The 14,387-nt window shown below is 38.0% G+C and overlaps 1 protein-coding gene and 1 long non-coding RNA gene across 6 annotated transcripts in view; one reads left to right on the top strand and one right to left on the bottom strand.

The window, feature by feature from the left end:
- Window positions 1–14,387, top strand: part of LOC139015269 (uncharacterized) — a 99,084-nt gene that overhangs the window by 30,275 nt on the left and 54,422 nt on the right. For both annotated transcript variants that reach the window (XR_011472428.1, XR_011472427.1), the window contains exon 2: window positions 12,900–13,079. This is a non-coding gene — a long non-coding RNA (uncharacterized lncRNA). The remainder of the gene's footprint in view (window positions 1–12,899; window positions 13,080–14,387) is intronic.
- The window catches only part of SCN9A (sodium voltage-gated channel alpha subunit 9), a 128,091-nt gene continuing 122,371 nt past the window's right edge, over window positions 8,668–14,387 (bottom strand). For all 4 annotated transcript variants that reach the window (XM_070422827.1, XM_070422824.1, XM_070422826.1 and 1 more), the window contains one exon: window positions 8,668–13,125. In XM_070422827.1, the coding sequence (XP_070278928.1) occupies window positions 11,933–13,125 (1,193 nt within the window). In that variant the 3' untranslated portion in view covers window positions 8,668–11,932. The remainder of the gene's footprint in view (window positions 13,126–14,387) is intronic.

Here is a 14,387-nt window from a genome sequence, read left to right as displayed (position 1 = left end):
TAAGCTAATCTCTTTAAAAGGGACTGGTACAATTATTTCAGGTAGAAACTAATTTCATCTGATCTTAGAGAGAGTCTTTTGTTTGTTTGTAATAAATACCGTTTCTATCTAAATAAGACATAGGTCAAGAATCCTGTCCTGGGATGTGGGAAAGACCCCCACATCTGTTCCTGTCAGGCCCCCATCAGGGGACTTGGATGATGTTCCTGTTATCAGCTCAAGAGCCCAAGACTGTAAAAATACTTGTTCACTGAAAAGGTGTAAGTGTAAATGTTTATTTGATGTTATTTGCTATGTGATATTCTGTGCTGGGTTGGGATTTTGGAATTCTGGGGTAATTTAAAAGGTATTTTGTGGCTTTTCTAATAACATTTAAGGATGGGGCTCACAGTTCCCCAAGGCAAAGATTTAATGGGCCCTTCCCCCTGCCTGTGAAGGAAGACAATGGGCCTTGAAATCTGTAAAGATAGGCGAGAATGAAGCTGGTCAGGCCCCACCCCCTATCATTCCTGACTTTCTTGCTGCAAGAATTGTCTCTTTTCTTGAGAGGGCTCCAGAGGGCGCACGAGGACATTTGGCTAAGGCACCACCTGGAGCCTCGATGGAAAGGTCCCTACACCCTACATCGTGGTGCTGAGACCCCCACCGCTCTCAAAATAGATAGACAGCGTGGTGACCTGGGTCCATCACACCCACGTCTGGTCAGCAGACCCATCCGCGATCTGGAAAGACTTCGTCACCAAATGGAGCATCGATCGAGATCAACACAACCCGCTCAAGCTCAATCTATGGCGTGCTCGACCTGCCTGATGCTGGTAACATTGCTCGCGACTCAGATGATGCCTGCATCTTCATGAACATGGCTCCAAAGAGACAAGGACAATTTATAGGAAGGCCAAGAATAGACTTTAGTAGAATTTGGCTGCCTAAAGCAGCCATGATGCCAATATCATGTTTCATTGTGTTGATATGTCACATTAACCTTTGATTCTTTTGCAGGTTTGAATGTATGTTGGCTGTCCTGGAAGGGTACTATGTGGGGTGAACCCCAAAGAGTAAAGGGTGCCTAGCTGCCAAGAGGGCAGGTGCCCACCTGGGCAGGGAACAGTGCCCATCAGGTTTTGGTCTCTGTTGAGAGACAGCTAACAGTTAACAGCCTGTGTACTGTTTGCAGGCCTGAGTCACCATGCCCATGTCAGGGGTAGTAAAGCTAGGAAAAGCCTGTTTAAAATAGAAGGTCTAAGGCATGATTATGCATAGAAAGAAAATTTAATGCCAACAATTACTGTTTTATTAAAAGGAATTGGCAAGGAAAGTCAGAAAATCTTAGAGCAGATCAGTATGTCTTTCTTCTTATGTAATTCCTCCGAAATTTGACAATGCTAACATGGCAATACATTTCTTTGCATGGATTCAATAAGACCGGTTCCTAATAGTGGTTTTATTAATGGAAAACTTTGACTGGAGTATCATGTTTTAAAGAGCCCTGTCTGAGCTCTAAAGACTTGAAGCCAGTAAAAATGCCACGAAGAAAGCCTGGTATCCTGCTTGGAAGCCCTGAAGATGGCTGGCGCTGGAATGTCAGGCCGATGCCCTACCATCACTGGTGGTTGGTAAGAGTAGAAGGGGAGCAGTAGGGATGCCTCTACGTTCCTGCAGAACCCCCACACACTCTGGACCGCAACGGGTAGAAGGGCTACTGAGATGGGCCTTAAATCCTGGAGCGTGGGCTCAGGTGGAGTTGCTACAGGTGAGGGATTCACCTAACTCAGCAGATACTGCAGGCGGGCCTGATGGCAGCTGGGTGGCGTGGCTTCCTGGCCCTACGGGGCACATTAAGATTCAACCATGAAATTCCAGCAAAGGTAGTCAGTTACCATTCTTGTTGTGTTTATGCAAACATCAAGACAGTAGATAAATTAATCTTGATTTGGCTTTTTGATAGCCATCGAGGAATTTTAAGAAGAAAAATCCTATTTCAATAGAAGTTGTTAATGCTAAAATAGTTTCTTTCCCTTCCACCAGACCATTTGTTAAGATATGCCCAGTTCGGGCCTCTAGCAATGGTGAAATAGAAATGCAGTCCGTCTCATGATTGAGCCGGAAGTTCCAAGACAAAGGGGGGAATGAAAGGGCGAGGGCTATGCCCTCCATCTTGCCTGTATCCTCCATGTTGGGGCCACGTGCGGCCTTCTTCCCGGAAGCCCAGGCCTCTGCTGGCCACGCCCGGGATTTTAAACTAACCAATGACAATCAAGGGAAGTGCGCGCCATAGATATGACCACATCCTGTGTAACAGGACCCGGCTTGCACCTGGCCAATTGGCAGAGCACAGTCCTTTCTCCTCCCCTTACTCCAACCCCCGCCCCATATAACTGGTCTCTGGGCGGGGTTGGCTCTCTTGGCCACTTGGCTAGCCGATGTGTCGGTGAGTCTGGTGGATGGAGAGCTCAAGCTAGCTTGAAATACAGATTCTTATGCTTTTGCATCGGATTGGATGGCTCCCTGATGTGGGTTCTTGGGAATCTTGAAATCTGGGTATAACATCTAGGTTAATGGTTAGCTGACTGGATAGGAATTTCTTTAGATGCCTTAGACCCGCGGTTCTCAACCTGTGGGTCAAGACCCCTTTGGGGGTCCAATGACCCTTTCACAGGTGTCGCCTAAGACCATCGGAAAACACATATTGAATATATAATTACATATTGTTTTTGTGAGTAATCACTATGCTTTAATTATGCTCAATTTTTAACAATGAAAATACATCCTGCATATCAGATATTTACATTACGATTCATAACAGTAGCAAAGTTACAGTTATGAAGTAGCAACGAAAATAATTTTATGGTTGGGGGTCATCACAACATGAGAACTGTATTAAAGGGTCGCGGCATTAGGAAGGTTGAGAACCGCTGCCTTAGACCATTAAATCTCCCAGCCTTTGCTGAGCGCCTCTGTTAGCTTGAAGGGACATACCTTTAAGATGCAGGCAGGCAGTTTACAACTTTACCTTAGCTTTTACTCCTTCCATATGCAAGCCTCAAGGTCAGCCAGAGGTGAGGGCTCAGAACATATGCACAGCCCTGGGATGCTCATGGCTTGCAATGCTCACAGCCTTGTAAATGCATGTGGTTTGTAGATCCCCAGAAATATGTTGTGTCTTTACAAAATCCATTGTGAACATTTCCGTCTCCAGCTTTTCCTTTAAAAGTGTTTGATAATCTTGTTTACCCAGTATTGTCTCAGGCAGCTGCAATGTTAAATAATTGCAAACAACCGCAGGGAAAAAGCTGTGTGTACTGGCTGTGCTCTGAGTCAGGCCAGATAAAGACAGCTTTGCAAGCGGGTTGTCCAGGGAATTGACAAACAATTTTCTAGACACAGGAAGCTCTGAACCATTCTGACCCCTCTAGTGGCTTTGAGGCTGCAGGTTTTCACCGTTATTGCCGGACAGTTGATTTTCAAAGCTACTTTAAAGCTTACTGTTCTTGCTGAGATTCACCCACTGGCTTTCTTGAACATATGTTCTTTTAGCTAATTTCCAGAGCTCTGAAAAAGTTGATTGTGACAATTTTGCCAGTGTTCTTATTCTTTTTGAGAAATAGATTATCAGAAGTTCTTACTCTGATATTTCCACTGATGTCCTGAAAGCCCAATTTAAAACATAGGTTGAAAAAGCAAGCACATATTCCACAACAGGATATTCAATTTGAGTTGTTAAATTTCCATTCTTATAATATTTATCCTGCTAGGTACTGGAAAGGTAAGTTTTATGAGATGTGGTTAATAGTCCTATTAAGGCTTAACATACTTCTCATTGACTCATACAATGTGGTTTGTATTAAACAATTGACACTTCAGTGTTTAATTGTGTGACTACTCTGTAGCAATTTGTAATGCTGACCCTTTTCTCTTTCTTTTTAAAATTTTAAATTGATTTTGGAGAAAGGCAGAGAGAGAGAGAGAGAGAGAGAGAGAGAGAGAGAGAGAGAAAGAGAGAAAGGAACATCAATTTGTTGTTCCATTTATTTGTGCATTCATTGGTTGATTCTTGTTGTGCCCTGACCAGGGATCAAACCCACAACCTTGGCGTATTGGGGAGGACACTCTAAACCAGTGGTTCTCAACCTTCTGGCCCTTTAAATACAGTTCCTCATGTTGTGATCCAACTATAAAATTATTTTCGTTTTTACTTCATAACTGTAATGTTGCTACTGTTATGAATAGTAATGTAAATATCTGATATGCAGGATGGTCTTAGGCGACCCCTGTGAAAGGGTAGTTCGACCGTCAAAGGGGTTCCCACAGGTTGAGAACTGCTGCCCAACTGGGCTATAGCCAGCCCTTCTCTTTCTTAATATTCTGTCTACTCTCCCTCAAGCTCTGTTTCATGCTTCTACTTGCATGCATGCATGCATACACTGTGGTTGATTTAATCTGCTTTTGGATTCAACCACTCCTGGATATGTGTCTCTAACCTGATGTCTTCATTGAACTTCAGACCTAATGCCAGTGGTCTTGATCCAGCATCTAGAAGGGTTCAGAAGTCTGGAGAAGGCGCTGTGCATAAATTAAATAAGAGTCCAGAGACGAAACATAATTTTGGAAGGCATATTGGGGTGTCAGAGAAGACTTAGCTAAAGGAACTAAGTTCTTCTCCTCTCTGAACCCCTTGCTTTTTATTAACACAATTTGTCCTAAGGCGAGGTAGATATACACTTCAAAGGCCAGGGTTTGTATACAGAAGCATTGTCAGATTAGGGAATTGCCTACGGCTGTTCAGGTGTTTGGCCAGTAGGAGGCAATACCATGTAGATTGAAATGCCTTTAGCTGTCTGGCAGCAAGCAATCATTTATGCATCCTTTTCAGGTTTGGGGAAATGCCCTTCCTCAGCCATTCCCAGATGATTCAGCCCTGCTGACATGCTGGAACTGGCTTCCAGCACAGACCCTTTTTATTCAATTGCTTTAGGACTTCTTTACTTTGGCCCAGAGTACTTCATACTCAACCCATTTAAAAGGAACTCTTCCTCAGTGTTTATACTCATGTCCTGATAGGTTAGGCTCTTCTCCCTGATGTGTCCATGATAAATTATGGAAATATAGCATGATACTGTTATTCTTCCAGGAAACAGTAAATGCTCCATATCATTTTATTGAATTTATGACTAAATCCTTTATTGAGAGGTACTTCAGAAAATACATAATAAGTTATTGCCCTTTAAAGTTCTTACCTTGTACTTATATACTTTGGAACTACTATAAGGAACTTCAGTCTCTTATAAAGACACTGAAGCTCAAGTTCACAGTCACATTTTCTCAGTAACAGAAAGATGAAAACTCATGATATTACCTAATATGATGCTACGGTGTATATGTTTGTATATTTTCATTTATTGACAATTCTTAAAGGCATAAGATGATACTGCACTCTGAAAAACATTTAAGTGCTTTCAATGTCATGTCTAATTTGCTTTATTGATCCTATAAAGAGGAAGAGATTCGTTTTGAAGGTTTTAGCTCCCAAGATGACAGAAACAGGGGAGAAAAAAAAAGAGTTCTCTTACTCTCGGAGGAAATATCTGGACAGAAAGAAACGCTAGTATAGAAAAAATGCCAAAGGCTGCCATTTTCAGCTGCCATATGATTCCTCAGCATTGTGCAGATCAAACAGCTGTGCTTTTCTATACAAGCACAGGCTTCTTTAGACTAAGCCAGTGGTTCTCAACCTTCTGGCCCTTTAAATACAGTTCCTCATGTTGTGACCCAACCATAAAATTATTTTCGTTGCTACTTCATAACTGTAATGTTGCTACTGTTATGGATCGTAATGTAAATATCTGATATGCAGGATGGTCTTGGGCGACCCCTGTGAAAAGGTCGTTCGACCGCCAAAGGGGTCGCGACCCACAGGTTGAGAACCGCTGGTCATGCCCCTCTAGCTCTAGGCACGAGACTTAGTGAATTTTAAACTTTATGTCAAAGGAAAGTATTAAAATATGCTTGCCGGCAAACATGTACTTCTGGCTTGTGGTCCTTCTTCAGGTTTCTGCTTAGAGTCACAAAGCTAAAGGAGATTGCTTCTCTTGTTCTCCCTGGCTCCCTTCCAGATCCCTTTCTGCCCACAGCCTGGCTCTAAGTGGTATTCTGGCTGTGGCTTGTAGGAGGCAGACCCATTTGTATCTAAAATAAATGAACGATGTGTCCTTCCTTCGAGGTAAACATTTCTTTTCATTGCAAGAGTCAGGACAAAATTAGACGACTCTAAACCAGTTAGCAATCTTTGTTCTGAATTCAGGGTCAAAAATGAGATGATTAGAGTAAGATGAATATGTAAAGGGAAATAAATTAGGCAGGAAAATAAAGCAAGAAGTAATTCTTTTCCCACTTGTTTTCTCTCCATCCTCTCTTATCAGAGCTGATTCTATTGAGGGCACCAACATCAAGATGTGCTGAGTTTAGGGAGATTACAAGACAATTCTATCTTTACTAGTTTCTTAAAGGGAGTCAAATTGAATTTTGATATTTAAAAGTTTGGTAGTTGTGAGCTTCATATTTTTAAAGAAAAAATGTTTCCTGTAGAGCTTTAGTATCTATTTCGCATCCATAAAATTGTATTAAAATTACTTCTTAATTTCCATACTGAGTACATCAAGGAAATGATAATGTCCTAGATTCAAGCAGAAGGACAAGTTTTTACTTATTTATTTTTTAATCCTCACCAGAGGATATGTTTTTTAAAATTTATTTGAGAGAGAGAGAAAGGGAGAGAGAGCAAGAGAGAGAAAAACATGGATGAGAAAAATATCATTTGGTTGGCTCCTGTATGGGCCCTAACCAAGGATAAAACCCTCTCTACCTAGGTATGTGCCCTGATCAAGAATTAAACCTGCGACCTTTTGGTATATGGTATAACACTTAAACCAACTGAGCCACCCAGCCAGGGCACAAATTTTTATTTTAATTACAAATTTTACTATTTTCTCTTTAAATCTTTGGCCTGAACTGCCAAAGTGAAATGACTATTTTGAATCTGTCTTATGTAAAAAAAATCAATCATTTATAGGCATGAGAAATAAAATAACTACTAAGAATAACAAGTTAGCTTCTGTATGATTTTTTTTGCAAAACAGCTAATAAATTATTAAATTGAATGACTAGAGTACTTCCAGAATCATAAAAATGTGCAGTAAAATGATATGCACAAACTCGTCCTAAGCTATGACCAAAATTGTGAAGCTTTTAAGAGTGAAGCATCCTGATACTATCTTTCTATCATAAAATACAATAGTATATAACATAGGTAATAGAACATATAATGAAGCATAATCTAATACATATAACATATGCATGACTCATAATGTATGAAGAATCAATATATTACTCTCTGATATTTATAATCATTCCTATATTGTCATTTTTGTCTTCTCAAATAAGAGATATTTGGATTATTTAGCTAAATATGGAAAATACCGCCCCCAAATTTTTCATAGAATAAGCTAAATCTTTGTAAATATACATGTTTCTAACATGTTAAATTCACAAATACCAAAATTTATCAATTTTGAAATAGTTTGGTCTATATGTCACATCACTAAATGTTCATTATATATCCAAAGGATGCATGAGACCCTTTCGGGCACCATATTTACACAAAGTCATATACAACAGAGGGAATGCTGTTATTATGTAACATTTAGGGAGACTGCATTGTGCTCCTACATGATAGAGAGGCAGCCTGGGCTCTTATATTTTTAGTGGCAAACTGACTGCCACCCTAAGTGCCACTACTAATATAAACTCTTGAGTCTGTGCTGTCAGATATTGTTCTAATGGCTTCTTGGGGATTTCTCCCTCTATACTTAAGACCACATTATTACGTAGAACTATTAGCCTCGTTTTATAGATGAGAAAGCTGAGGCATGTGTTGGTTAAATAATGTATTCAGAAAACTCAGAGAGGCATGGCTTAACTGGGATCCAAATACAGTTCTGGTTCTGGGACCCACGCCTTTAGCCATTATGTATGCCTTACTACCTCTCTGCCATTACACACACACACACACACACACACACACACACACACATACAATGCATACTCTCATTGTGTGGCTGTTTGTATATTTCACTTCCTGTCTCATTTTTTTTCCTGATGGCACAAACTCTGTTGTGGATTTTAGTGAATTGCTTTGGAACTCTATATTCTCTCTCTCTCTTGGTTAATCCTCACTGGAGGATATTTTTCCATTGATTTTTTTTAAGAGAGAGTGAAAGGGAGGGGGAGACAGAGATAAATATCAATATGAGAGAGACACATCGATTGGTTGCCACTTGCACACACCCTAACAAGGGCCTGGGACCCAGCCTGCAACAGAGGTACATGCCCTTGACTGGAATCAAACCCGGGACCTTTCAGTCCACAGGTTGAAGCTCTTTCCACTGAGCCAAATGGCTAGGGTAGAGTTCTATATTCTTTATCCCCATCTTCCTTATCCTGGTAAACTTCTTATAGAGGACATCTGAAACTGTTCTTCTTTCATTTTTTTAAAAAAACAATCGCTGCAACTTACTTAGAGATGCACTGAAATTATCTCCTTAAAGGTTGTTCTCACAGAAACAGAAAATACATACAAACATTTTATTTTTCTGATGCCTTTTATTTATAGATTCTGTTACAGTGTGTCTCAAATATAACTACAATTTAATTGATGACAAACTCAAACTCAAATATGAGCATTCATAGATGTATAAAATTTGTAAAGACTTCTATGTAAACAGCATATTATATTCATGGCTATTCATTTATTTTTGTGAAGCAATTCTTGTTTTCTTCAAAAACATAACATAATAAACCAGAGCTATTTAAATAAATTGGTGGCCTCTATACATACGTCCTAAACCCAGGCCAATTATTTGGCCATACTAACTTAGCTGGCCCTCGTTTCATTATGTACTTTCATTAACATTTCTCCAAAATTTCTATTTAGAACTGCTTTATTTACATAGGCATTTTATTTTAACTCTTTGTAATAAAGCTATTAAAAATTCTATAAAATCATGATGGACATTTTGGGTTGAGATTTAATAACCAGCATTTAAGAATCAGCCCACAAGTCACTTACGTCTTTTGTAAACGATGTAACAATCAAAAAGGTAAAATGAGATTCTTCCACTTTCATCCAAATTTATATGTATAGATTTGTGTTCAAATATGTTTGCTTCCATTTTATTCTCACTTAAATTTTACAGTATAACTGCCATTCTACATCATTAGGTGAAATGAGTTCAGTGATTGTGTAATTTTAATATTAGTATGACAATGCCTTGGGGGAGTGATATTTCATAATCAGAGCCAAACAGTAATCTACATGAAAAGTGTACTTTTTCTTCAAGTTTACACTGTACTGAATTATATCTTACTTTCAAATATTGTTCTTAATTGATAAAAAGTCAAAACTAGACATTCCTGGGAAAACATATATATGTATAAAAAACAAGTATTTTATATTTTTAAAAAATTATAGTTCAGCATGAAATAGGAGAAAGAGCAACTTTATCATTTTTTGAAATGCTCAGAAGAAACTGTGTTGAGGAATCAGTTGCCAATATTTTTTCTTTTACATAAAAATCAAGACATGTAAAAACATTGAGAGTAAATCCCACATAAACCTGCCCACCACACATCTTTTTATACTATAGTCTATAAATATGCAAAATGCAGTTACATTTATATGTGTTTAAAATAATAAGGGTAGACTTACTTCACATTTAAGGTGATATTAATTTATTAATTTAATGTATTACAAATCTTACAAATATAACATATTTTGTATGGTTCCCTAGTTAAATTGTCAAAATGTATTTTTAATAGGCTTAGCAGGTATGTGATGCAATGCTCTACAGAATCTAGGAAAACACTGCATGGTATCTTTCATATTAAATTGGAAAGTGGCTCAAATAATCAAAGATGAATGATTGAACATAGATGTAAAGAATCTTTGGCCCTAGATTTAATTTCATATGTACCTTATGACAAATGTCTACAAGTGATCATCTCCATCATGGGCATTATAAAATACATCACAATTAAAAAATTTTCTAGATAGGAAGTTCTGTGGAAATGTCTGTTTCTATCTGGCTTTCCCATATCTATGTTTCTTAGTCTTTCCTTTCTGTCTCTCATTCTCTACCCATACCTCTTCATCTCTATAGGTATGTTTAAAAATCCTTTCTTTTTAACTAGCCATAACAACAAAATATATGTTTAAGTACTGATTACAGAAATATAATTCCTGTTCCCTTTTAATTTAAGAAAGCATGAAGTATCTTCTAGAATGAAACTCGCACAAAATCTAAAAAAACTACTTTCTCCTTACATAACTCAATTTTTAAAACTGTAAAACTCGGTAGGAGAAAGACCTCATATTCCTGAAATGAAATGATGAAAAACTTCATCATGGCCATTGTTTTCAAGCCACTATTAACAAGAATTTCTTAAAAGCTAGATTTATAACCCTTGGTAAGAAGACACCAGCTAAAGTAAAATGAATTATGTGCTCAGTAAGTTATAAACTCAGGGTACTTTATTGATTGATGCATAATATACCTCATAGTCATGGAATTTTAAGTGCAAAGTGACATCCTCCTCATTTTCAGATGAAAGATTAGCCGCCTAAAAGGATTGCTTGTACAAATTAGGAAAGTAAATTAAGTGACAAGAAAGCAAGTTGGCAAGAATCCCAGTCAAATGCTTTTTTGTTCATTCTAAAGACAATTTGGGGTTGAAAGTTTGTCTTATATTATGACTTCAAAGTTTGCCACACACATTTAGGATGGTATAGAGATGATGGAGTAAATACTGTGCTCCAGTCATGTACAATGATATTAAATAGTGATCTGCATATCAGGAAGCACTTCATTGAAGGAAAATAACAATTTTGCTTAGTGCTAAAGAATGACTAAACAATAGTGCATGAGACAGCAGAAAAAAATGTGACAAGAGAGATGAAAAGTTGTGTCATTATTGGTATTTTTGGGCAGCACAGTGTAGTGTGAGATTATTATATAAGTAATAGTAAATAAAGCTTTCTTCTATTGCCTCTTTTTTCAATTATCTTCATTTTTTTCTTTTGAGGGATGTGATATGTAGTACTTGGAATAATTTTTCATGTTCTTTGGTTGAATGAACTAAGAAGGATATAAAAAAGACAGGCTATAAAGCACAATACTCTAAAGGTAAATCTTAATTCTGGTTGTTACATGAGTCAAGATAAATGAAAAGTATTTGTTGAAATGAGTAGCCTACACATGTTTTTAATTCCATAGCATTTTATAGGTACATATAAATTGGTTCTGATGCAATATAGAATAAATTTAAGCACCTCAAAATATAGAATGACCTCTGTACATGGATAAAAGTGTTTTGTTCCCTAACACCAACATGTTTTAACTAAACACTCATTATTAATGTCCATTCCTTCTATCAGGGTATTTCATGGCAGAGCCAAGACAAAATACTTTTGTAGATGTCCAAATATAGATATGTGCATGTGTGTGTGCGCGCGCACGCGTGTGTGTGTGTGTATTTGCGTGGGAAATATGAATGTTTACAATCTTGTGAAAAGATGACAAGACAGGTGTGAACATTTCCTACATGGTCTTGTGATTTATTAAAAGCAAATAAAATTAAATTACCTTTGCCTGCTGTAATCAATAATCCCTATAGAGTTACCCTACAATTCTTACAGAATCATTTACCAGTGCAAAAATAGCCATTTGCTAATGCTGCCCACCTATCTTAAGGAATCAGAGCTAGTGACTGCACTGACTTTGAGAATATTTTGGTAAAAAGTTTTGGCATAGACCTCCTTAAAAGAGTCTTATTGACACAAATCACCTTCACAGGCTGTAAACAGTGTATTAAATGTGAAGCTCTATTTTTTTCTTTCCTTGCCATCTTTTCCTTTGTCTTCCTTTTCTGTTTTGTCTTTTTCATATTTCTCTTTGTCTGGTTTTGTTACACTGTCATAGGAAGGTGGAGAGACGATAGATGGGGTTGCATCTGGTTTTTCTGGACTTGAGTTCTCATTAACTTTATCAAAAACTGTATCTTCTTTACGGGGCAAATCATCATCTCTGTCTCCATCTTTTATGTATATACTTGATATATTTTTGACATTTTGCCTTAAGCGGTGACGTCTGTAAGCACGCTGAATGACAGTAGCAGACACATCCTCTTGTTTTCGTTTTAGTGTAGTTGTGATGGGTTCATAGGAGACTTTAGAAGGATTTGCTGACATGAACCTTTCTTCCATCTGTGAACGAAGAGAGTCCATCCCTCCACCTTCACCCAAAACACGTTTTGTAAAAGCAAATAAGATGTCAAGGCAATGAATCCGGTCACCATTGACCATGGGCAGATCCATGGCAATGAGCTGGACGTTGTTTGGTTTTGCTATGAGCAGAGGAGGATCCAGGGCAGCTGCAAAGTCAGAGAGTTTTCTATATTCTATAAACTGGGTAGCATCAGGATCAAACTTCTCCCAAACCTTGTAGAACATCTCAAAGTCATCTTCACTAAGAGGTTCAGTACTTTCTTCAGTAGCAACACTGAAGTTCTCCAGGATGACAGCGATGTACATGTTCACCACAACCAGAAAGGATATGATGATGTAGCTAACAAAATAGAATATCCCGACAGATGGGCTGCCACAGTCTCCCTTAACTGAGCTTCCAGGGTGATCTTTTTCAGGGTCACAGTCTGGGGGTCCACTATTAAGAATAGGTGCTAGCAACCCGTCCCAGCCAGCAGAGGTGGTGATCTGGAACAGGCAGATCATGCTGTTGCCAAAGGTTTCAAAGTTGAACATGTCATTAATTCCAGCTTCCTTTTTAACATAGGCAAAGCTGGACATTCCAAAGATGGCGTAGATGAACATGACCAGGAAGAGCAGGAGGCCGATGTTAAACAACGCAGGGAGGGACATCATCAGAGCAAAGAGCAGCGTGCGGATCCCCTTCGCCCCTTTGATCAGACGTAGAATTCGGCCAATCCTGGCAAGACGGATCACTCGGAACAGGGTAGGGGACACAAAATATTTTTCTATCAGGTCAGCCAGAAACATGCCTGATGAGGAGGGAAAGAATAAAAAGAAAATATTTACATTTCCATGCTATAGAAAATCTAGACTCTAAATAGCTTTATCTCCTAGCGTATCTCTTACAATTTCAGGACTGTCATTTTATTGAAAAAAATTTCATAGCAATTAGAATATTGAGCAATACCATATAAAGATGATTAGACTTACTACAGTAACATTTTCCCTCCTTCACTAAGTTTATGGGCATTGAAATTTTTCCTTCTACAATAATTTTCTTAATTATAAGAATAATGCCTACTATGTAGAAAATTCAAGCAATACAGTAAATGCTAAAACGGAAATGTAAATCACCTGAAACATCACCAACCATAACTATTGTTAATATTTTGTTAAGTATCACTCCACAGTTTTCTATGCAAGCACACACACATACATACACACATGAATGTAATCATGTTTCACATAAGCAATTTTTTTGGTAATCTATTTTAGTCACTTCACATCATGAAAATATTTCCATACACATGACAAATAAGTAATTTCTTTTTCTTATTGTTTAAAGTATTACATATGTCTCCTTTTACTTCCATCGACCACTCCCTGGCCACTCCCACCCCCAGGACATGCCCCCACCTCCCCAGTGTCCATGACCATTGGTTATACTTATATGCATCATACAAGTCCTTTGGTTGATCTCTTACCACCCCACCCCCTCTGCCTTCCCTCTGAGGTTTGACAGTCTGTTCGATGCTTCTCTTAAGTAATTTGTTACAGTTGTAAAATGCTTTGTCAAAATAACCACATAGTGAAGAATTTTATGTTATTTCCAATTATGATATCCTCAATCCGTTCCTAGAATTTATAATTTGAAAATAAATGCAATCCTAAAATACTGGGCAGGGCATGTACAGGTAATGAATGAGCAGAAGAATATAAAAATAGTGATGATAATGAAAAGGGAAGGAAGTATAAAATCATGTACTGACATTCATAGACATGACTGGGGTTGGCTGAGAAATGATCATGTTTTGTAGAGTTGCCAAATATAAAGCCATAAGAAATGAAGATGATATTTCTTGAGACCTTAACTTTACTTTGACTTCAGGAAGGATTTTCATGAAGAGTCACCAATAATCTGGCTATTAACATTATCATTCATCGAAGGGCAGCTCTCATATATGCTAAAGCTGGAAATGATTTCAGACTCTGTATTGGTCTTCTCAGATATACCTACATATAGAAGCAATTGCTACCATTGTGAAGGGTAATCTTGGAAATCAAATACTGG

Source organism: Myotis yumanensis, unplaced genomic scaffold (assembly GCF_028538775.1).
Source record: "Myotis yumanensis isolate MYYU_CA2020_CCGP unplaced genomic scaffold, mMyoYum1.0.hap1 SCAF_8, whole genome shotgun sequence".
In the NCBI taxonomy this organism is placed as follows: Eukaryota; Metazoa; Chordata; class Mammalia; order Chiroptera; family Vespertilionidae; genus Myotis; species Myotis yumanensis.
The sequence above is the reverse complement of the archived record's forward strand: the minus strand, read 5'-3'. Positions and strand labels throughout refer to the sequence as shown.